Source organism: Trichechus manatus, unplaced genomic scaffold (genome assembly GCF_000243295.1).
Source record: "Trichechus manatus latirostris isolate Lorelei unplaced genomic scaffold, TriManLat1.0 scaffold00313, whole genome shotgun sequence".
NCBI classification, from domain to species: Eukaryota; Metazoa; Chordata; class Mammalia; order Sirenia; family Trichechidae; genus Trichechus; species Trichechus manatus.
Window position 1 is genome coordinate 286281 of NW_004444249.1, and position 25659 is coordinate 311939.

The 25659-nt window shown below is 35.0% G+C and overlaps 2 protein-coding genes across 3 annotated transcripts in view; one reads left to right on the forward strand and one right to left on the reverse strand.

The window, feature by feature from the left end:
* Positions 1 to 206: 206 nt before the first annotated feature.
* PYROXD1 (pyridine nucleotide-disulphide oxidoreductase domain 1) lies at positions 207 to 23338 on the forward strand. The gene is made up of 12 exons (XM_004390627.2): positions 207 to 412; positions 2811 to 2891; positions 6836 to 6955; positions 9582 to 9710; positions 11822 to 11895; positions 15003 to 15163; positions 15872 to 15972; positions 17403 to 17541; positions 18473 to 18585; positions 19211 to 19333; positions 21604 to 21741; positions 22546 to 23338. Exons 1-12 carry the CDS (start codon positions 329 to 331, stop codon positions 22792 to 22794), a joined length of 1512 nt encoding a protein of 503 aa, XP_004390684.1. The 5' UTR covers positions 207 to 328; the 3' UTR covers positions 22795 to 23338.
* Positions 23339 to 23690: 352 nt separating this feature from the next.
* Positions 23691 to 25659, reverse strand: part of RECQL (RecQ like helicase) — a 29888-nt gene continuing 27919 nt past the window's right edge. Inside the window, exons 13-15 of one of the 2 annotated variants that reach the window (XM_004390628.2) lie at positions 24919 to 25138; positions 24443 to 24572; positions 23691 to 23855 (exon numbers count right to left, since the gene is read on the reverse strand). In XM_004390628.2, the coding sequence (XP_004390685.1) occupies positions 23706 to 23855; positions 24443 to 24572; positions 24919 to 25138 (500 nt within the window). In that variant the 3' untranslated portion in view covers positions 23691 to 23705. Of the gene's footprint in view, positions 23856 to 24442; positions 24630 to 24918; positions 25139 to 25659 lie in introns of both variants that reach the window. The other variant, XR_002822968.1, reaches the window with a different exon arrangement.

Consider the following 25659-nt stretch of genomic DNA (forward strand, 5'->3'; position numbering starts at 1 on the left):
ATAAATGCTATGCCCTGTGAAAACCCTCATTTGTCTTTAGATAAGCAATTTTCCAAATCTCTTTTGAAAACCCATTTTCTTTGTCTGTCTTCTCTTTATAAAATCTACGAGGAAAAACTGCATTCGAGTTCAGTAATACCGACAACGCAAAACTCTTCTAAACGCAATCAAGCGGCGAGGAGACTAAGTATAGACTCCTGGGCACCCGTAGATCGGATTCTGTGAATCATGGACCGGAAGTGACTGCGTCGGGGCGGCTGCCTTTCCTGAAATACGAAGTACAGCCGCTCCCCTATGGTATTCAGTAAACCAACAGAAGTCTAAGAGCATGGAGGCAGTGCGCCCTCCCCCGACGGCGGGGAAGTTTGTGGTGGTCGGCGGCGGCATCGCGGGAGTCACCTGTGCGGAGCAGGTAGGGCGGGCGCGCAGGCGGCTCCGCCTCTTCCCCGACCCCTAAAGCAGCAGCGTTCGAAGCCTCCCTCCCTGCCCTTCTTTTCTTCCGGTTCCTTCTGTTTTGGGTCTCCTTGCGCCCTCGATGTTAGAAATTGCGTGGTGCACCTCAGATGAGGTTATTAATACTTCGCAGGCTTCGCCTAAAACGCAGGGAGGAGAGGTGGGGAGCAAATAATTAGTGTTGAAACCAAACCTGGCTAAACCAGACTGTGGTCCTGGTAATACCAGAGCACTTGTAACTACGTGTACAGAAAAGTCAGCCCCCTTAATTGCCATAGCCAATTGAATTCATCTGCCCAATAGGTGCCACATCTTTAGTGCATCATAACTAATTGGTACAGAAGCGCTTGCATAAGTTTCCTATACTTTGAGCTTCCAAGATAGAACTCCACTAATGTTTTGTACAGCAACCAGCAAGGGGTTAAATGCAGTTAGGAGATGTTTTTCTGATTATAACGAATATTCAGTGTATGTATATCTGGCTTCCAGAGAGGCTTAAATTATTTTGTTGTTATAAAGTAAACATAAGCAAACACTAATGTCAAAAAATAGAGCAAGCAACTCAAGGGCTTTTTGTTTGCTTTGTTTTTAATTTTTAATCTTTGGATGTGTATTTTCCATTTCCATTTATTCACCAAGTAAACACCAATGATCCAGGCACTGTTCTAAGGGCTAGGTACTCAAATATAGATAGAGAGCATAGCACCTCCTTACTAGGGACTCAATCTAGTGGAAGAGACATATGTAAAGAAACCATTTCATCAATGTTAACTGCTGTGTTAGGGTGCTTGTGGAATTGGTATGGAGTGAATTAGGGGAGGCTTCTTAAAGGAGGTGTCATTTTATCCCAGCATAGAAGAATGAAAGTTCAGCAGGTAGATGGGAAAGAAAGACGTTCCAAATGGAGACAACAGTATAATAACCTCTGGTGAAAAAGCATGGCATCGTCTGGGAGCAGCAAGGCTTAAAGAACATTGTGCTTGGGAAAAGTGACCAGAGATGAAGCTGGAAGGCTGGGCGGAGACTAGATTATAAAGCGTCTTATAAGTCATGCTAAGAATTTATGAGAATTTGTAAGTAGTCAAATGGTTTTGAGCAGTGGAGTGAGGTGAGCAGTGAGAAGTTTTGAAAGATGACTGGTTACAACGTGTTTGAGGTGGGGGCAGCTGATTAATTTATGAGACTGGCAGGCCAATTTGAAAGTGATTTCAGTAGTATAAAGTTTCGAGGGCCTGAGCTAATGGGAACAGATAAATTACAGAATGTGCAAAGGAAATAATTCAAAATGGAGAGTGATAAATGCCAGTATTATAAGAAGTTCAAATGAGGTAAGACTAAAAAGAATCTGATGGGTTTTAAGGGTGTATGGAGTACTTGAACCTGCTCAGTTTTAGTGGTATATTAGAGATTAAAAACAAAAACAAAACCCAGTTGCCATCAAGTCTATTCTGATTCATGGCGACCCCATGTGTTTCAGAGTAGAACTGTGTTCCATAGAGTTTTCAATGGCTGTGATCTTTCAGAAGTAGATCACCAGGCCTTTCTTCAGTGGGGCATCTGGATGGATTCGACCTTTCGGTTAGTAGCCAAGCATGTAACTGTTTGTGCTACTCGGGGATTCCATATTAGAGATGGAAGCCAGATAATCAAGGTGGGTGGAGTTGAGGAACTGGATAGTGAGATCAGAAAATGCCTTTAAGAAATTTTAAAGTCAGGAAGAGAGGTTATAACTAGAGGAAAATAAAGAGACAATAGCAAGTTAAACCTCTGAATTTTGTTAAAGCTATTATTAAAATAGCTATGTCTTCCCAAAACATAACCTGGTTGGCTGTTTGTAAGGGGCAGAATAGGAGTACAAAGCACTTGAGAAAATGAAGCTAAGATTCTAAGTTTTTTTTTTTTAAAGTATTTGCTGTAATTTCATCCTACTGAAGGAAAATGAAAATATCCTTTTTTTTTTTTAGTATTATTTAAAAGTAAATAGGAGTTGGTTTAACTGTTAATTGGGAAGATACTTTATTCTCATCCTCTGCATGATTAAATTGGTATATAAAATACTTCAAGTAAATAAGGGATACCTCTTTATATTACTATTTTTCTACAGAGGATCTTTGTTAGTGTTTGGTGTAAACATATATTCGTTTTTTTAATCAATATCAGAGTTTAATGTTACCATTGCTCCATAAATGTAAAAAAGACTCAGGATAATGAAGACTTTGATGAGAAACAGTGAGTTTTTAGTTTCCTAGGTTAATAACAATATTGAAATTGTATTATCCACACCCCACCCCCACACCATATATACCAATACCTAAATTCATTTATCATATTTTTTTCTCTTACTTTTGTAAAACAAGTTGGCTGTTCACTTTCCATCAGAAGATATTCTCCTGGTAACAGCTTCTCCTGTTATTAAAGCAGTCACAAATTTCAAGCAGGTAAGAACCTTTATAACTTTTCTTAGTATTCTTAAAAAGTACAATAACTCGCTTAGCAATTAGGGTAATTGTGTTGTTTTCATTGTTTAAAATGACAAATCTTCTTTTGATATTTATTTTAAAATCAAAGCTTGAAGTTTAGAAGGATTCAAACTGAATACCGAAAGGGCTTAGAATGATATTTAATTTCTGTTCTTTTTTTTCCCTCCTATCTTTTCCTTTCACTCAATCCATATATGTCAATTACTTCTTAGAAAATTTTCATTAAGATTATTTTGAGAAAAGGTGCTTTGCAGATCTGAATGTTGTTGTTGTTAGGTGCCATCAAGTCGGTTCCAACTCATAGCAACCCTATGCACCACAGAACGAAACACTGCCCAATCCTGCGCTGCGCTCAAAATCGTTGTTATGCTTGAGCCTATTGTTGCAGCCACTGTGTCAGTCCATCTTGTTGAGGGTCTTCCTCTTTTTCGCTGACCCTCTACCAAACATGATGTCCTTCTCCAGGGACTGATCTCTCCTGACAACATGTCCAAAGTATGTAAGATACAGTCTCGCCATCCTTCCTTCTAAGGAGCATTCTGGTTGTACTTCTTCCAAGACAGATTTGTTCATTCTTTTGGTAGTCCATGATATATTCAGTATTCTTCGCCAGCACCACAATTCAAAGGTGTCAATTCTTCTTCGGTCTTCCTTATTCATTGTCCAGCTTTTGCATGCATATGATGCGATTGAAAGTACCATGACTTGGGTCAGGTGCACCTTAGTCTTCAAATCTAAATATGAATACAAATATATTTATATATATAGTGTGTGTGTATGTAAACCAAGTTTATACTTAACAGGTTACGTTTCAAATGTATAATAAGCATTTCAGAACCCTTTACTATAAGTTCATGAATTTATGGTACACATTATAATAGGTGCGTAAGATCAGTTGGATGATAGATTCATAGGAGAGTGGTCTCCCAACTTTTTTTATCCTGCACCAACCTGTAGAAAATCTTTGAGCTCACATCCCAGTGTGTGCGCTGCCATTGAGTCAATTCTGACTCATACCAACCCTATAGGACAGAGAACTGCCCCATAGAGTTTCCGAGGCTGTAAATCTTTACGGAAGCAGACTGCCACATCTTTCTCCCATGGAGCAGCTGGTAGGTTCAAACCACCAACCTTTCATTTGGCAGCTGAGTGCTTTAACCACTGTGCCACCAGGGCTCCTATCCCAATATATGTATATTTATTTATTTATAAATTAGATACATGTATTACAGTGTTAAAATTGTTGATGTTATAAAGCCTATGCAAAAAAAAAGGTTGAAAAACATAAGTTCTGATATTTTCTTCCCATACTTCAGTGAAGACTACTGCCATAGTCTTTAATACAAGTGTTCCCTGATAATACATTAATATTGGAACATAACTTTCTCATGTGAACCCCTAAAAAGAAGGGTGATTTAGTGCCACATATTATGTTACCCCTTTAGAACCTGCCTTAGTACCTTAGATATCTTATTACCGAGGTACAGCCAAAAGAGTTACAGGATTGAGAGAACCATGAACAAATTAGGCTAATAATCTCTTTAAAAAGTATATATTTAATTACACACTAAAAGCACATACATATGACAAAGATATTTAGCTGGGTCTTATGTTTTCCACAAGACTTAATTGAGTGCAGTGTCCTATGGAATAGTCAGGCAAGATAATGATTCAAAAGTACCTATTTCTAGAAAATCATTAGTGACTTTGAGACACTATTTTGAGAAACTAATGGGAGGTAACTGTAAAATGACAGTAAACATAAACATCTCTCTTACCATTTGGCTATGAAAAAAGACAAGACAGAATGGCAGCAAAAAGAAGACATAGGACCTAGCATTAAGGGGGCCTTGTATTCTTTTAAGATGGAAAAGACTAGAACATGTTACCTGTTGAAAGTAATAAACTAGTGGGAAGACCGAAAATAGAGGAAAAGGCAAGAAATACGTAATAAGGCAGAGACCTGAAGAAGTGAGAAGTGATGGGGTACGGAACAGATTAATGAAGTTCTCTTGAAAAGGTGGGAGAGAGGAATGAGTCCAGGAAGGTGGACTAGAGCAGAGTTTATAGATTGTTTGAGGAAGTAGTAAGAGTTCTTAGTAGTCTCTTTGAGCTTAGAAATAAGGTGGTTTGCTAAGAATGAAGAGGATGGGATATAGCTGGGGAGTGTTAGAATGATGAAAATTTGGAAAAGTCACCAAGACAATGGAAGATGTTACTAAAATATTATTTGGTGTTTTCACTGTTTTGACCTTTACACTGATGGTACAAAAGCAGTGATGGCTAAAATGCTAGTACCTTAGCACAAATTAAGACAGTGGCAACCAAATTGTGCCAGTGTCATTGTGTTTTTGACTGCTGCACACTCACAGTTAAAAAAAAAAAAAAAAAAAAGAAGCAAAAAGTATTAATTTTATTAAACCCTGATTCTTAAGTGCATATCTTTTTTAACATTCTGTATGATGAAGTGGTTACATAGGATTGGAAAATGAACGAAGTCCGCATTCAGGCAAAATAACTGGCAGTATTTGTTACCAATGATAAAATTAGAGCTTTCTGCAAAAAATCAGACTTTTGGAAAACTTATATTCTCTACTGTGAGCCTCCCAGTACTAAGACTTTTCTAATGAGATTATTGGTGATAGTAATGTGATTTTTTTGATATTGTGTTGATTTAAAATATGTCAGTATTTGGGAGATCTGCATAATTCAGTGAATCAACATTTCCGGATGACCACTGCTTGATGTTGTAAGATCCATTCAGTGTGCAAGACAGACCAATGGATTCTAAAGTAACAGACTATAAAAAATTTCTTTGATGTGGTTTCAAATTCCACACTGTAACTAATCTTTAAGAAAACCATGACTTGTCTAGTTTTAGTGTAGCATCAAAGGAGAATACCTACACTTATCTGAAAAGGCTATTAAAATTCTTTTCCCAGTTGCATAGCTGTGTGAGGCTAAATTTTCTTCATGTATGTCAACCAAAGCAATATATTACAGCAGTTTGAATGCAGAAGCAGATAGGCAGCTTTCTTTTGTTAACATTAAAGAGATTGATAAAAAATGAAAAACTCTTCTCACTGAATTTTTTTGTTTTGGAAAATGTAATTATTTTTCATTAAAAGTATATTTGTTTAATGTATTGGGTTTATAATTTGTAAGTACTTAGATCTTTTTCTCAGTTTTAATTTCTAGTATGATAAATATTAATAGAATAAGCCACACGAACAACAGCTCTTTGGGGCCCTCAGTAATTGTAAGAGTTTTACACTCCTGAGACCAAAAGGGTTGAGAACTGCTAGGGTCATATAGTAGGATTTCCATGCAGTGTTTAAGGAGAAGCCTGGGTATAATAAGAGTAGAGAAAGTAGGTGGTTTAATCTATGGATGGGGTTTTTAGGTTAATGGTTAAGGGATACAAGAACAAGGAAGTAGTAAAGGGTTTGAGTAAAAGATTAAATGGAATTTTAGCTGGGTAGGAAAGAAAATTAGTCCATTGTTTTGGAGAACAGGAAAGAAGAGTCCAAAGATTAGATCACAGTAAGATTTTATAGTAAGTAGAGAAGGATAGGAAAATAGATAAGCTGCTTGATTAAATCTGCAAAATAACAATGAGGAAGTAGGTAGTTAGCTGTTATTTTACAGTTCAGTCCTCAGTTTACAGGTCAGGAAGCTAAGGCTCAGTGACTTAGTGACTTGCCCAGGCGTAGTAGAAGTTCAGGTCTTGTACACGGAGTCTAGTCCTCTTCACCTGTATATAATGCTGTCGCTGACTTTCCTGTCTTATGTACATGAAATAGTAGTATATAAAAACAAATGAAAGTATTTTATTATTACTGAAGATTGTTGAAAGAAAAATACTTTTAAAACATGCAGTGTACCTCTTTGATCAAATACAGGTTTCTAAAATATTAGAAGAATTTGATGTTGAAGAACAACCTAGTACCCTGTTAGAAAACCGGTTTCCCAACATTAAGGTTATAGAATCTGGAGTAAAGCAACTGAAGAGTGAAGAGCACGTAAGACATTTATTTTTTTCTGAGTGACGCTTTCCCTTGTTAAATCGTGGTGAGCTTTTGCCTGCCTGCCTTTGACTCCACCTACCAGTACCATCAGCATCACCATTTAAGTCGCTAACGTGAAGTTTAATAGCATGAATTTCCATTATTATTTGAAAAAAATTACACTTTATTGCAAATTTATTGGGATTACATAATTAGTTCAGCATTTTAGGTTTCACGTTTCAAATTAGCATTTGTTTATATAGGGTTCACCGTGTTCTGGACACTTGCATTAGGTGCTGGGATATGTTAGAAATAAGAGCTCCAGGGAGCTGTCAGTATTATAGGGAGTAGACATGCGTACGTACAATTATACTGACATGTGAAACTCACAGTTGTTGAAATATGATGAGAGCTCTGATATTAGGGATCTGGGAAGACTTCACAGAGGGAGTAATATTTAAGCTGGGTTTGAAAAGGTGAATTCAGAGTTCTCCAGGTGGAAGAGGACATTACAGAAAGAGGAGATTGCCTGTTATAAAGACTTGGAGGAAGGAAAAGGGACACATGCAATAGTGAGGATGTCAAAGCGATCGTGGTAAGGAAAAGTAAAGGATATTGACAGACAAGGCTAGAGAAATAGGTAAATAAAATTGCGAAGAGCTTCTTCCGTCATGCTAAGAAGCTGGATTTATGTTATAATCAGTGGAGAAATTGTAAGAGATTTAAGTAGGTAGGAGTGATAGAACAGGTTTTGTTTTAGGAAGATATGTCTGAGAACAATGTGGGGGATGAACTGGGGTGAAGGGCGTGTCTGGTGACCAACCATCAAGTCAGAGACAGTGGCAGTAGCTCAGAGATGATACAAGACCTGACCTAATACAAAGATAATGTAAATGGAAAGAGCGGCCCAGATTTGAGGGAGAGTCTGCTATAAACTCAACAAGACTTAATTCACTGGACACGAGAACGAATAAGGATGTTGTCAGATGTCATCTTTACAAGATACTCAGATGAGCTTTAAGCAAAAGGGAAAGTAAGATTTACAATTGTTTCTCTAAGGCAGTTTTAATTGATGAATTTTCCCTTTAGAGAGAAAATGCCTGCATGCCACATTTGAGACAAATTTAGGAAAAAAAGTGAGAAAGTACTGAGTTATTTTTGAGGGAAAAAAAATAAGAAATCTGAATCCAAAAGCCAGAGTAAGTTGCTAATACTTATACTATTAACGCAGTAGTCCATATAACATCCCTGTCAATTAATTTTTCAAATTGAGGTGGGCTCTGAGAAGTACACAAATGAGTTGTGATGGAATTTATATATTAGATCATTTGAATCAATGCTTATTACCATTTGAAAAGTATCCCACATGAAATGCATGTCTTCATTCTCCTATCCTTCCTTTACATTCTAAACTAGAGATAGTGTGTTTTACTTTCATGTCTGCTTATAAAAATTTAGCAGTAGCTAAGGAATAGGGTTTTTGTGTTTGTGCTGTTTGTTGTGCAGTATTTATTTTGTGCAGAATTATTTTTAAAATTTGGTCGCCATTAGTAATGTCTATTTCTGTCAGATAAGTTTCTAATCAAATTTTCTGAAGGAATACTTGTATAAAATTCTCTATAGCTTATACTGTGTTAGATTATTGGTTTTATGAATTTGTTGTGCAAATGAAGACTTAGCTGAGTAACACATGTCTTAATGAGTATTAAGTCCTATCTTATGATTTGCCAAGTTTTATAAATAAAACACATGGCACAAATGTTAACCCCTAAACCATTCCAACAAAGTCTGGTGTCACTCATGGTGGCATGCACTTATATATATCTATATCTTTTCTAAAGGCTGCTATTTACATGTAAATTTTCATTCAGTATTAATGAAGAAAAACAATGTTTTATCTGTAATATGTATTTTTAGACTTACTGATGTTATTTAAAAATTAAGTGATATAAGTAACTTTACAGCCAATACATGTTAAGATTGAAGAGTAACATGTTTTATGTTAAAGTGTTATCCCCAAAAGAGCATTTAGTTTGCTGGTAAATTGTTATTTGTACTTAAGAATATAAATACTGTTTTTTTAGCATTCATAATCTTTTTAGATTAAAAAGACATAGCCTCTTCTACCACAGAGTCCCTCCTTGTACCCATAATAGATGTTAAGGTATGGTATGATTAGAATCACTAGTTCTTCTTTCAGTAACTTCCATTAATATTAGAGATGTTCATCAAGGCCTGCTCCAGGTATATAATATGATCAGAATGCTCAATTCTAAAATTTCAGAAAGTGTAGTTTTTAACCTGAGGTCAATATACCTCTCCAAACATCATGAGATTCCCTGAAGTTTTATGCTAAATGCTGTGTGAATGTACCTTTTTTCCCCAGGGGAGAAAGTCTAGTTTGCCTCACATTGTCAGAATGGTTCATGACCCTAAAATGACTAAGAATCACTGGATTACAGAATGCATTCTCATGCTTAGTTGGCTTTGTAATTGCTGTTTAACAAATACTGAGTGCCACCAAGAGGCAGCCTTAATATGTTTTTTGCTTTTTGTCTTATTGAGTTTCTAATTTAAAGTGAAATTGTAACCCTGTCTAAATATGTTTCCCTGCCCCCTTCATTGTTGTATGTTTTCACAGTGCATCTTAACAGAAGATGGTAACCAGCACGTATATAAGAAGCTCTGCCTGTGTGCTGGAGCTAAACCAAAATTGATATGTGAAGGAAATCCTTATGTATTAGGAATCCGTGATACAGACAGTGCTCAGGTAACATTTTAAGGTTGGGTTATGGGAAGGGAACACGAAGACTAAAGCAGTACAGTGGATTCCTTAGACTTGTCTACATTAGAATCAAAGTGTTCTACTTATGTTAATTCCTATACTGCAGAAGGAGAAGAGAGGTTTTTGTTTCATGATCCATAAACCAGAAACAGTTCTCAAGTAGTTATAATGTTTTATTACTTCCAATCTCAGTTTGTTTTTAGTTGATAACGTATCTTGTTACTTTATTCATGCTGCTGTGAATTATGAGATGTCCCAGATGTAATGATTGCATTGAATGTTACAATTCATAATACGCACATATATATTACTCTACTTTGATTGGGAGTATGTGATCTGCAACATAAATAATGTAATGATCTTTTTCCAAAAAGGGAAAAGCATATCCAAAACTCCCAGCAAAGAAATTAATATTCAAAAGATGCACGATCTTTGTGGTATGGAATCATGATAGAATCATAGAACTGAAAAAGTCACTTGGTTTATTGCTCCACCGTACGATAGTGATAAACTATCCCAATCAGGTGAAACTTCTGTATATGAAACCCTGTAAACTTCTTTTGGTTAAGTTATTTCAGGATTTATTAACTATTATTGTCAAGAAACTCTTCCTGGTTTCCAATCAGGATACTTTGTCTTACCTCAAGCTTGTTGTTTTTGTTCAGCCCCAAGAGGTGATTTTAGATTCATATAAATAATATTCTACATTCTTGAAAATTGATAATGTTTTCCTTCAGCCTGTTCATGTCTTAATTGATTAAGAATTTAAAGAAAAACTGAAAGAACTTGATTATCTTGTAAGTATTTTAGGTTCATAGTATCAAAAATAGTCATCAAAGATTGAGCACATAACTGTGTTCCAGCTGGGCCCTCTACATACATGAAGTCCCTGAATCCTCACAGTAACCTTGTGTGACAGTTATCACTCCCAGTTTACCAATAGGAAACAGATCGAGAGGTTAAGTAATTCGCCTGTACTGAGGTAGCTCCTGAGTTTATCACAAGTACAATTTAAACTCATTGCTGTTAGCTCCACGGCCACTGTTTTTCATGGATTTCCTTCACTTGTTCACTGCTCTCAAGGAAGACCAACTAAAATTAACTTCAATTTTTCTTTCTTGTAGAATTTTAAATAGTCTATTTCAGTGGTGATTTATTGAAAATCACAATAAGATTTAGGGTCATTGTAATAGAAATGGTAACTGCATAGTAAGAGAAATGTAGTTGTTCACATGTCATCCAGAAACAATTGGATTATTCCGTACTTTTAAAGGAGCCAGAAGAATGACCATAGGCTTCTCTAAGCTCGTTGTGATTTTTTTTTTTTTTTTAAATATATAATGACATATAAGGCAAGGAAAATCAGAGAGGCATTGCAATGAAGGCAAGTTGGGATGAAACACAAAGGGGAACATTTATACAGATTTTCCCCGCTATCTGAAAGTAGTGTTCCTATGAAACCTTTCGTAAACTGGAATGGCATAACGCAAAGAAGCAATTACCATTAATTTATATGGGAAAAAATTTTGAGCATTCCCAGACACCAGAAATAACCTACATCCAGTTTTATGCTAAGTGTAACACCCTTATGAGCGCTGTCACGCTTTTCTGATACCTGAGGACACATCTTTCTAATAGAGGAACAAAATAAACAAGCACAGATGCTCACAGACACAGTTCAGAGTTACGGCAGCTTGATGCTGAGTGTCATTCCCAGGAAGGAGCTTGGCGAAGCCACTAGTTGCTCGGGGCGCTCATTGCCACTTTAACAGCTCGCTGCAAAACAAACGCTGAACACTATTTCTGCTTTTTGCCTTTTTTCGTAAAAGTGAAAATCCTCTTTGGATTTCTTGCCATTAGCGAAAACAGCTACTAATTTAGGTCTTTTGTGGAAGCAAAGTGTTGTAAAATGAACTTTCAAAAAGCAGGGGATACTTGGAATGTTAATTGGGAGGGTACATCCTGGCAAAGTAGATTTATTTTTTTATTCCTTTATAAATTAGATAAAAATACTTTCTAGAACATTATCAGTGAAGCTTCTTCAGCTATTGCCCACTATTACAAAATACTATCTCATTGTTTTATTTCTAATACAGGAATTTCAGAAACAGCTCACTAAAGCTAAGAGAATAATGGTCATAGGGAACGGTGGTATTGCACTGGAGTTAGTGTAAGTATGTATTTTTAAATATTATTTACAAATGACTCTGATTCATGTGATTATTGGCAGACTAGAAAACATCTTGATAGCCTGAAAATAAAAGATAAATACAGTTTTCAAAGAGAAAACCCCACTTTATTGTTTAGCTTTCATGGAATCCATAGTTGCAGGGATTTTCTTATAAAGCCTTTTAGGGAATGCTTTAGACCTGTGGTGGCTGGCCAGATTTGTTCCATTGCTGTGTTTTATAAGCATGTAGTGTTTTAAAATAACTGTGTACACTATTAGAGATTTGTAGTCATAGGCCCTGCTGCTTTTACTACTCACATCCATCCTGCTTGACTCATTTATGGCCCATGAAAACATGAGTACTTGTGACTCCTGTTTTAGGATATGTGATACTCCCAGCTGTTGGTTTGGGAAGAATGAACAAACTGTTAATATGAAGTATTTTCATCTTAGTCTGTTTCGAGTTTGAAAAACTTCATCTGCAGAGCGTTGGTTCACTTACCTTTGTGATGTTATCTTCCTTTGAATGGCTGTTGTGGAATAGTCTGGGCATTCTTCAGGCCAGAAAGTTGGGTCAGGCCACAAAGAGGACAAATTTGTATCAAAATAAGGAATCTGTCCAAGCCCTATTTTTGTTAACTTTCATCCATCCCAACTCTCAGACTTAAGTTTTTGCCCCTCTCTTTTAGTAGATGGTCAGTCCCAGTGGAAGCCTGTAAGCATTCTTAAATTGCCTGAGTACTAGGGGTGGCAGTTCATCATTACTGTGATTATGAAGTCTGTGGTATTGTACTGAGAAATGGAGAGAGAAGATCAGAGTCAAAACTAAACTGTGGGCCAACAGCAGGAAGGTGCAGATGTATTGTAAGAGGGCTTCAAATCCTTGTGTACACGTGACAGATTTTCTCCATTGACTATAACCAAAAGTATAACTTAATATTATTATAATTATTTACACTTAAAAGCTTTCTAATGTTCAAAAATGTCTAAACTCAACATTTAATCCTATTCATTTTCCTTTTATTTCTGTTATATCTCTTCTTTCCAAGTGCAGGTTAATCCTTTCTTTTTCAAACATAGTTTTTCATAATTTCACAAAACTGTAATACCTCACTGTTGTCTGTGCATAGTGCTGACAGCACAGTATACATTAGGGTGAGAGGATTAGAGGATGTTCTATGAGGCAGAGCAAGTACAGGAGTTACTTGTAGTGGTTACTTATAACTGTGGCCTGTCAGTCATCAGTATTTTAAACTACACTGATATGTTTAATACTGTTAGATTACTTTAAAATGTGAAAGATGGTAGTAATAGAGGAATTTCCAGTTTATAAAAATTAAGGGAAGCATTTCATGATCACATTATGTATATTGGAAACCCTGATGGTATTGTGGTTAAGTACTACGGCTGCTAACCAAAAAGTCGGCAGTTCAAAACTGCCAGGCGCTCCTTGGAAACTCTATGGGGGCAGTTCTGCTCTGTCTAATAGGGTCACTATGAGTTGAAATCAATTCAATGGCAACGGTTATATGTATATTGAAATACAAAATTGATTACCAAATGTGTGTATACAGGTAGGCCCTGATTTAGGACTGGGTTCTGTTCTGATGATTGTTGTAAGTCGGTTCTGACGTAAATCGAGTACCTCTCTCTTTTTTTTTTAGTTTTCATTATTATTGCCTTTTATTATCAATGTCTTTATAAATATGATCTTTGAACATCTGTGGGTGAACATTTGAGGATAACATCAGCAAATAACACACTGCAACATTGTACGTAGTACATATTACTAATGATAAGACGTACAAAAGGTCATAAGGGCGGTTCATCGTAACTCAAATACATCGTTAAGTCGGGGACTACCTGTATTCTACTTCTTGCTGATTTGCAATGATATATAATCTGAGCAACATAAAATAGAATGTTCTCCAAATAATTTGAGATTTAGTGACTGTAAATGTTCTTTTTTGGCAAATAGAAGAGCAGCAAAAATAAAAGCTAATTGGATGAAGCGAGGGGTTTCTTTACCATATGCTGAAAAGCACAAACATAAGGTGACCTGCAGTCAGATCTACTAAGCTTCCTTTTTTCTATCATCTACTTATTGATGAGCCTTGAAAAGTCATTTAACCTGTATTGTATTGGGCTGTGAAATAAAGATGGCAGTATTTTGTACCAGAAATAAATGTTAAAAATAAAACATTAATGCACTGTTGTAAGTTCAAATAAAAGCCTATTATAGTTAGGATGACCAAATGTCCTGTTTGTCCAGGATAGTCCCAGTTTACACCAGTTGCACCCAGTTATCAATAGCAGCTAGTATAGAATTAGCCCACTAATTATAACAGACTTCGGGGGGAGGGAGGGATTTGTGAGATAATTATCGTTCAGAAAGCCACATTCTCAGTGTTCAAACCTAGATATAAAACAGCAGGTGCCCAGGAGCTCTGGCTAGATCATTAACAATAACAGAAGGTGGCTTATATATATATACCATGACCATTCCTAGCTTCCTCTAAGATCCTTGATCTTTCTGTGAACTAGCGTTTTCTTTGGCTAGTTCGTTTGGAACTTCTGAGATGAAAGGAATTGTGAGGTAATGGTTTCTTTATAACAAAGTTAAGATTTTAGTTTAAAACACTCACTCTCTCCTTTTTCTGTCCCCTTCCAGAATGTGTTTTGAGTATATAAACCATTTGTTACCAAACTAGTGAACATTTCTCAATATTGTTGCTATATTCCGTTCATCCATCTATTATTGGTTATATTGTAACCAGACAAACAAAACATTGTTTACTACTGAGGAACCTGGGTGACATTGATATAATAGCTGTGTTGTGGAAATTGAATATTTTTAAATGATATTCATTGTGATGAAATTTTACCTAATGTTCAATACATGTATTAGTCCCTTCTAGTAAACTGGTTAAATTTCTTTTAGTATTTATTCTATTTGTAACTCTTATTATCTGTTTATAATCGTTCTTTCCCAGTTTGCCTTAAAATAATTTCTTCACTTTTGCCTCAGTAGGTAATTGTTATTTAGATGCAAATATTTCTTCTTGGACTGTTAAAACTACTGGAAGTAATGTTAATTAACCTTTTAGGTATGAAGTTGAAGGCTGTGAAGTGATTTGGGCTGTAAAAGATAAGAATATTGGAAATACATTCTTCGATGCAGGAGCAGCAGAATTTTTTACTTCAAAGCTCATTACTGAAAAATCAGAGGCTCATGTTGCACATAAGAGAACCAGGTACACAACTGAAGGTAAAGATAGCATCTGACTTATTAATTCACAGATGAAACTTCCCTTTTTACAAGAAAACTTAGCAAAATATTATTTTAGGAGATAGAAAGGTGGGTGATATTTATTTCTGTATCCTTGGATGAATTTTTTAGATTTTCTAGAACATATATGTTTTTATGCAAAATATGTATAAGTAAAACTGGAAACTTTACGTGATTTAAAATAAACCAGCCCATCTGCATATTTGCAATATTTGCGATAAGACGCTACAGCTAGGCAGCACTTAAGGTAATTTTATGAAAAATGCAGTGAGTTGAAAAATTAATACAAGCCTCACAGTTTCACAGTTTTTAAGTTTGTAAGAGCTTTTTTTTTTTTCTTTTTTTTTAAACTTTCGGCATATAAAATTCAAGAGTTTTTTAAGTTTTGGGGGGTGCTAAAAGTTACAAAATTTTGAAAATGTGATGGCTGTTTTCTTTCCCTTCACATTAACCACTGTATGTAGCATCCATAAAATATGTTGTGTTTGTATTCAGCACTCAATTAAAATATTGATCATCTTACAGCTCTCCATCACAAAACAACAAATAAAGTCACTGATACAGATAATTTAGTCATCCTATATGAGAATCATTACATTACCTAAAAGCTTCAGAATGTAGGTGTAATTCTCTGCCTGGCAATTTGTATTACATCATTTGAATTTTGAATTGATTTTATCTCCTCAGGAAAGAGAAAGGAAGCAAAAACCAAAGCTAAGGCTAGTAATGTAGGCAGTGCCTTGGGACCTGATTGGCATGAAGGCTTGAATCTTAAAGGAACAAAAGAGGTATGTTTTCATATGCTGATTAAGCATATCTAAATGCAGTTTTAAATCTTGAACTGTGTGATAAAGACTGGTTAAAAATAGAGTCAAAGAATTGCTAGGTCTCTTTATTTAAAATCTGTAATGCTAGGAAAGGACTTCAGAGCCACTTGGCCCAGTTACCCACCAAAGACAGGTGAATATCAAATTCATCTAAAACTGTTTCTCAGTCTTCTTTTTATAACTCCCCAGGTATAGAGACCTCCATACCCAGGTTACAGTGAATACACCTGTCATATTTTATCTTTTCTCAAAGGTCACTTCAGATACATGTAAACTTGAAATATTTTAACAGTTTGGAGTCCCTGGGTGGTATAAATGGTTAACACTCTCAGCTGCTAACCAAAAGGTTGAAGGGTCAAGCTCATCCACTGGCACCTCATAGGAAAGGCCTAGTGATCTACTTCCAAAAAATCAGCCATTGAAAATTTTAGAGCATACTTCTACTTTGATACACATGGGGTCGTCATGACTTGGAATTGACTCGATGGTAACTGGAACAAGATGGATTCTAAATCAGAGACACCCTTAATATCCTAAGTGACTATAAACAGATGACTTGTTTTTACTCCTTTTAATTACTTAATATTTTAATAGCTGTTAAAAGGCTATGATATTTAAATATTTTAAGAGTGCATACATGCAGTCCTTCATTACTGTGTATTATGTCTTTAGAGGTTTTCAGCCTTTCAGGTAGATGGGAGGGGACTGGCTTCATCATTTATCTACTTTCTGCCATGCACATTGTATAAAATGATTTCTTTCTGCCCCCTCAGATCTTAAGATTAGTAGTATTTTTAACCTGAAAATTTCAACAGCTTACTAGCACTTCACTAAGGTTTTGGGATACAACAGTAAGTTGACATGGCTGTACCCTCCGGAGGTTTTCATAATTTGTAACAGTTGTGATTAAATATATGCATTTTCTGTAATTATCTGTGAGGCTTAGAATAAAAAGTATAGCCTTGGTACTACGTACCAAAGAATGTACTAAATTTCAAGTACTAAATGAATTATTGCTTATTCCTTTCCTGCACAGAAATTTAGAGGCTTGTTTTAGGGCATCCAGTATATTGTCATTTGGACCACAGTGAAACCTGTGAGAGCTGGAACTCGAAGGGACTGCCTTGTTTTTCTGGGTCTCGCAAGGTTTCTGCTCTTGACAGGGTGCGGTCTTACCACTTTTCAGTCATTCTTAGTAGAAAATATTAGAGTTATCCTTCTCTGACAGGTTTCTGCCTTCCAAAGTTTCCAACTTTCATAGGTTTTACTGTGTAAGAATTACTTTTTGTATATATTATTTTCTACAAGTGTATTATAAATTTCTTATTTATTATCCAACCCAAGTCATTCTCTCTGGAAGTATGATGGTGACCAGTATTTCTTTAATTTAGTTTTCTCATAAGATTCACATTGAAACCATGTGTGAAGTAAAGAAAATCTACCTTCAGGAAGAATTTACAATTTTGAAAAAAGAGTCCTTGATTTTTCCAAGAGACCATCATAATAAGTTGGTTAAAACAACCGATAAAGGTAAGTAACGAAACAAGAAAAATAAACAACCACTTGTTTAAAAGAAGAATGTAATTTTGCTATATTATATTTAAAAACTTTGTTTCCATATACAATCTAAATATGAAGAGACAAAATAAAACCATAGCTTAATAATATGTCATTTCATTTTCACAACTTATTCTTAGGGCTTTACATTTTGCATACGGCTCATGGTGTTTTAACCATCGTAAGTGAGTCAATCACAGTATCTTACAGACTAAACCCAAGCAAAACAAACAAAAATGTTTAAGACCTGAAGCTTTTAGAGGTGAAATAACTTCCCCAAAATCAAACAGAAAAATATATAAATTTAGGATTAAGACACAGATCTCCTAACTCCACCTCCTGTGAAAACTACATCATTTGAAGAAATACACTCATACACTCATCCAGACTGGTATATGAGACATTTCACTGTTCTGAAGTCTGAATTTTTCCACAGGAAAGGGAGTGTTAGAATTTGATTATGAATAATGAGGAAAAAATACTGAAAAATGAATAACTTAGTTGGACTAAACGCTCAGTAAAGTATAACCATAAGTAAAGATTTTTAAAGAAATAATTTAGAAAGGGATTAATGATTTAAATTTACTTTGTTAAATAGCATTATGTCTAAATTTGATGGAATAACATTTAGAATGCTGTAGGTTTATAATTAGAACAAAAACAAGGAGATGATATTTTCTACACTAAAAAATGGTTTGCTGTGATTCAGGAAAGTTTGTAAAGCACAATTAGTTTAAGATGAATGAATGAGTAAAAAGTGTTTTAGCAAATGTACTTTGTAAAAATTAAGTAGAGTTGTTTAATCTCGTTTGCCTGGTTTTTAGTCATTATGGTTTCTAGTAATACTGTGGACATCGTTGATGGTGATTATATTTGAGAATAAAGTCTTTAATTTTTTTTTAAGAGATGTGGCCAGTATATGTGGAATTGACCAATGAAAAGATATATGGCTGTGATTTCATTGTCAGTGCTACAGGAGTTACACCAAATATAGAACCTTTTGTCCATGGCAACAATGTAAGGAAAATTTTTTGTTCAGCTATAGATATTTTAAAGTTTTAATTCTTTATGGAGATCTCTAATTCTCAAGCATGAATAATTATTGTTTTAGTACAAAACTATAACTGAAGATGGCCAAAAACAATATAGTTATATTCATGTCTTGATTTTCAGTATCTTTCACTGTTTAAAATTCTTAGGCAGTTAATACCCCAACATAAGTGCCATCATTAATGGGACATAATGCACAATTCATTTATCTAAAGGTTGATAAGAGACTAACACTGCCTATAAATTCTTAAAAATGATTCTTTTAGAGAAACCATCTTGCATTATTTGCTTTCTAGCATTCAAATCTTATTTTAAAAAACCAAAGGAATAGTCTTGTAATTATGGGTGAAGTAATCAGATGGTTATTAGGTGTTCTGATGTTGAAATTCTAAGAATTATATGAGTCTGTCTGCCTAGGAATTTGATTTGCTGAAAATTCAGCTTAGGTGTCTAAACTTTGCAGCTGTTTTTCACTTTCTAATTAAACATCAGAATACCAAGGTGTAAACATTTGACTTGTTCTGTTACTTTAGAATGAAAAAATCGTATTTCATTTTTCTTACCACTTATGTTTATGAGGAACATTGTTTAGTTTAATCTAGCACAAGATGGTGGCCTGGAAGTGGATGATCATATGCACACGTCGCTTCCTGATATCTATGCCGCAGGTGATATCTGCACTGCATCTTGGCACCCAAGCCCGGTCTGGCAGCAGGTAAGCCAGCCCATGTGATCACGTTTTTATCAGAGATCCCATCGGAAAATAAAGCTGATGCTACCAGCAAATCCAACTTTCTAGTTTTCAGTGCTTCTCTAAGTAGGAAGCAATCAAAGAATTGTTAAACATTGAAAAAATTTTTTTAAACAATTTTTCCCTTTCTAGTAAGTTATTATGTAGTGGTGTATAGACTAGGATATCTTTTAACTTAACAAGAATTACGGGCTGTTACTTTTTCTCCAGTGCTGTATCAGCACTGTCTGGTATAACTTTCTGTGATGATGGCGATCCTCTGTAATTCTGTGTTGTCCACTATGGTAGCCACTAGCCCCATGTGTCTCTTGTGCACTTGAAATGTGGCCAATCTGAGTGAGGAACTGAATTTTTAATTTCACTTCTTTTAGTTAATTTAAATAGCTACATGTGGCTAGTGGCTACCATACAGGACAGCGTATCTTTAGATCACTAAAAAACAAAACAGACTACCAAGATCATAAACCATATAGATAAAGCATTCTGTTCCTGATGACCCTCTTCTCTTCCTGTGGGAATTATTACTGAAGGATGTTCTTACAGTGAGCAGCCTTCCTCAGCCTTATGACCCCTGTGAACTGGATTTTGCCTTCCTCCTGCCCTCACAGTGTTGCCAACCTCCTTCTAACAGTGGAACAAAAATACTTGAAGAAGATAATCATAGACAACAGCCCATACGTGCAGGGTAGAATAGAAGCATAAGTAGAGGTTACAGATAAAAGAACCAGCCAACACTTAACTTTGTTAAAGACTAGCTCCTCACATTAAGTGTAAATCGAGTGTGAAGTAGTGGAAGAGCTAAATGTATTTAAAGAGACAGCTGTACTCTTGTATGTGTGTGTGTTTTACATACAGCAGAGACATCATCAATAACAAGAGAGTGCCTTCAACCTGTTTAATTTTTTCTAAAATGCTTCAGAGTAGCTTTTTTTAGTCTTTTCTGCAATCTACCTTATGTCCTTCCTGTGGCTTAACTGTCAACAAATTCTCAGCTAGAAGTTAGTATTCATGGAGCTTTTTTATTTAACATTTTAATCCCCCCAGGATAAATTATATCTGTAATTTATGTCATTATTTGATATAGGGAAAAAATATCCAAAAATAAAAGACTCTTTGAGTGAATCCAGTAGACCCCAATTTGCAGAAGCAATAAAGACACTACGTTTCACATAGTTCAAGATGCAAACTCAAGGGATTTTGAGGTTAGAATCTATTAGGTAATGGCCTAGCAGTGTGATATTGTGAGCCACTTCTGTTAACCATTCTTTATTTGGTCTCTTGCTCACTTTACTCTGCTCCCTTGCCATAGACAGCCTCTCACCTTCATCAGACTACCTTGTTTACAAAAAAGGAAAACTGAATGAAAAATAAAAATCTATCACTCTTACTAGAAATGTTCAAAGCTCATGTCCATGATGATGTTATTTTTACACATAAAAAAGACAGATTAGGTACGTATGTACACACACAGGGGTAAAAGAAAACTAATCGCTTCCTATAGGATAACCTGTTTAATTCTGCCCATAGCCAAGGAGTAAGTGGTATTACATTTATCTTTCAGGTGCGAAAACCGAGGCTCGGAAAGTTTACATAACTTGCCCCAATGCTCTTAGCCAACGTATAGGAGAATGGATACTCAAATTTATGTGACTCCCAAGGTCACTATTCTGTTACACCAAGAAACCCCAAAATTCTGTAAAAATACAGTAGAAGGGAAATTAATACTATTGTATAGAAAAATTTAAATAACTGCCCACAACCAGTTGCTGAAATCTCGTATGATGTCTTGGGACGGGGCGCTAACTTTCTAGTGTCTAAAGATGAGGGTTACAGGCAATAGAATAAATTTTTCACTGATAGTTTGGCATCTCTGTTAATGCTCATAATAAACTTCCGGGGGACTGGTGTAATAAAACTGTGTTCTCACCTGTTGTAGCCTGAGATAGTCTAGTAATACTTAAATAAAAATTGTATTGAAATGGATAATTGATGAGTGCCATCCTTTAATTTTAGAGGCAGTAATTTTTATAGATTAACAAATGCCAAAATCAGTTTGGTTGGTTTGAATTGGTGAGTGCTTCTATGACAAAGATGAATAATGGCTAAATACAGTTGATCTCAAGTATTGTCAGACACTGAACCCCGTTAAAGGAACTTACAAGGTTAAAGTGATAACATTTTTTAAATAATGATAATGAAAAATGATACTGCATCACATTTTTTACTTATTTCAGATGAGGCTGTGGACCCAGGCAAGACAGATGGGATGGTATGCAGCCAAGTGCATGGCTGCAGATAGTTTAGGAGACTCTATTGACATGGATTTCAGCTTTGAACTTTTTGCTCATGTAACAAAATTTTTTAACTATAAGGTAAGATCAGCAAATTAATGCCTTTTTTCTGCTTGTTAGTCTTGTAACCAAATATGATAATCTAACTTTCTCACTAGAATAAAAAATTATATGGTTTTAATTAATAGTTTTATAAAAAATGAACTATCATTTCTTTAAAGTCAATACCTTGGTATTATTGCTGGTCTTAATTCCTAATCATCTGATAATCACTACCCATCTTCACAGTACACTACTTTTCAGTTAAGGGGGAAAAAAATCTCTCCAGATTTGTTCCCTTTTGCTACATTTCTAAGTTTTATTTGAGCTTCATCCTTTCTTTGTTGAGGGGAACTAACAGCTATCACACACAGTGAACCGGGAGCTTTCATATACATTTTATTCTCTTTATATTACTCTGAGGCAGGTTTTTTCTTGCTAATTTAGAGATAAGGAAAATACATAGACAAACATATACACAGAAGGCTGAAGGAGATCAAGTAATTTGCCCATGAAAGATCTAACTCTGTTCCTTATTAAAATCTTTAAACCATGACTCCAGGCTAATGTATATAGTCTGTAACCCACCTGTTTATCTAGTCACTAGATATTTTTAATATTCATATAGATTGTGTGGTGGTATCATCTGTAGAATGTACTCACTAGAAATTTTTAATGTCTCTGTACATCATGTGGTAGTGTTTAGGACTCTCCACAGTGACATTTTTAGCTGTAAAATTTTATAAATAGATTTTTCTGTTGGGTATTATAGCATAACACAAAATACCATATTATGTTTCCTTTTTAGTACTCAACTACACTATCTTTTTCTATCCTTATACATAGGTTGTATTACTGGGAAAGTACAATGCGCAGGGTTTAGGTTCAGATCATGAATTAATGCTGAGATGTACCAAAGGACAAGAATACGTCAAAGTCGTCATGCAGAATGGACGGGTGATGGGAGCAGTCTTAATTGGTGAGACTGATTTGGAAGAAACATTTGAAAACCTAATTCTAAATCAGATGAATCTTTCATCATATGGAGAAGATCTGCTAGATCCAGATATTGATATAGAAGATTATTTTGACTAAAACAGGCATTTCAAGAACCACATGAACTTCCAAATAAGAAAGAAATTCCAAGCCAGTAAATTGAATGACTGTAATGATTTAATGATGAGTACACTGAGGTTAATTCAGAAGTGATAATGATTTTAGTGGACAAATACAGGAAAATAAATGTCTAAGGACAAAATCAAGTATTTATGTGTATTTTTTTAACATAAAATTGACCACTTACTGTATGAGAAATCTTATATTACTCATTTCTGTGTTTTAAACTGAAACATGTCATTTGTGATTTAGATTTGCAGCAAATTGGTGCTTATCTGCTTAGCCAGAATGTATTGTAGTAGACTAGAGTCATTCTCTGTTGAAGATTTTGAGATATCAAAATAGGACTGTGGTTTTAAAAACTTAAATAGTTTTATTCTACTCAAATAGAGATTGTAGCAATATCTTATTCTTTAATTCTGTATTGATTATTCCTTTACTGTTTGGATTCTACAGCTGTTTTTATAACCTGAAATCATCCACATTACTCAGCTTAAAAGTATCACTTCAAGTGATAAAACATAAAATTTACAGTATAATAATACTGCTGTCAAAAGATTATTGTGTCAAAAGAAAAAAATAAACTAGGAAAATCCAGGCATAATGAGCTTAAGATAGTTATGTGAACTTATTCTCTTACGTATTTTACATTAAAAAAAATTTTTTCCCCCTTATTACATACTATAAAATTATAGTGGTAATTCATGATCTCAAATTTTTAAAAAATGTACAATTGTTCAGTACCTCAGAGACAAGCCCTGAAAGTATAGATTTATCATATATATAAAATATTAATGTAATTATCCTAAAACTTAAGCTTTTGATTAACTACAAAAATAATAGTGTATACATGCATAAACTTCTTTTCTTGGAAAATTTAGTAACACATCTCAGACATCATCAAGTTTTCTTTTCTTAGCTCCTGTAGCCTTAGAATCAGATTGCTGAAGCATGTTTGCAGACTTCTGGAAGTTCCCTGATTTTTTTTCTTGCCTCTTTCTATCAGCTTGTTCAGAATGACAAGTTTGAGATGATTCAGCCTGCAAAACAATAATGAAGCAAGTACCCTGGTAAAAATTCAGCTATTCGGTTTTCTTGAGATTAATAATGTTAAAATATTTATATCAGTTAGCTCTTTAATGATCTATTTTTGTATATTCAAATTTCTACTGAATATGAGTCTTACCCACCTATTGAATAGAAGGGGCTATGGTATGCTGTCAGAAAAAAACCCTAAAGAATATCCCAAGTGTCCTTAGACACAATGATAAATGGCATGATTTTGCAGGCTTGCTAGTATATGGTTTGTAACAGTGGTTTCCATCCTCTGGAGCTATACAGGCAGACTTCTCAACCAGTACTCATCACAAGATTAAACATTAAAATGCAGTCCTTACATTCAAAGTTTGGAAACCCCTAGTCTATCTTAAAAGGTCTCAGTTCTTCCACTTAGTATCTCTACAGCAAACAAAGGTTATTTTTCTTCACACACAAATCTAAGAAAAAAAGTAAGTGACTTATCTCTTCTCATATTCAACTGGATCTGGGAAAGTACTAGTTAAAGGAAAACCTCCTACAGGCATTAGAAATATATACAGAAATAGAAAACGAATAGCCAGTCAGTTACCCTGAAACAGCTTTGTGTAGGCTTCTTTACTTGCATGGTAATAACATGTGCCTCATTGTTCAGAAGATTAGCTTTAGGTCCTATTTTCAAATAGGAAATGGTAGCATAAGCTGTAAAACTGTAGTCTTCTCTGCAGAAGATAGAATCAACAATCAGGTTTTGAAGGAGTTACAGACCACCAAAAAAACTGAAATTTATAAAAGAAAAATAATTATATGTACAATAATTTTAAGTAACAACACTGATGAAATAAGAATAAAACATACTGTAAGAATGTGAATATATCTTTATAGATTAGTGCTTTTATGACTTAGAAGTGATCATTTAACCTTCCGTTTGCTTATTATATAAATTTTTTATAGCATTTAAAAGTTCACATGAAACAACTGCAAACTCATTTATTCTGTTGCAGTTTTAAAAAATCAGAAGAAATGTTACAGACAGCACAAAAGGACAGGAAATGGGTTGGTGTATACTTAAGATACTGATGTAGAAGAAAGTGCGCAATAAGTTTCTCCAGGTCTTCACGAGGAAGTACAGGAGGAGCAACACCTGCTACTCTCAATTTTGCTGCACCCTTTCCCATCCAAGAATCAATCAGTTTCAGCGGAGTTAACTTTTCATTCAGCTCCTCTGCCTGCTTCAAGATCTTGATTAGATCTCTGCAGTACTCTGTTATATTCTTTCTATCAAATGCTATAATAAAAAAGACATGGTACAAGCAATTAGAATTTAGAAATGAGGGCAAGGAGAGGCTATCCTAGTGGTTAAACTGTTTAAAACTAGTCATCAATGTGTGAGCCACCCTCAACACTGATTTGCTAATGTGTTATGAATTAAGACTAAACTATTCCTCAAGTCTATCAGTAGATCAAGTTACAGTCTCTGTCAGACACTGAGATTTACACTGGTATGACAAAAATAATAACCTAGTTTTCCAAAGGCCTGTGGTATGCACTAGGACCAGGGAGTATCTGCCAGACATGATTATAACAGTTACTAAAATGTGTGCTTTATAGGCCAGCCAGTCTATTCTTCACACTTTCTTATCTGATTTGTGCTAATTAAGCAAAATTCTGAAAACTAGTATGGTACTAGGTACTCTGATTTAGAGACAAGAATGTCCTGGACAGATATCCCCAATTATTCATTAAGAGATTAGCACTCTGATTTATATATCAGACCCTTGTTAATTTCATCAGCATGAAACAGTCTAA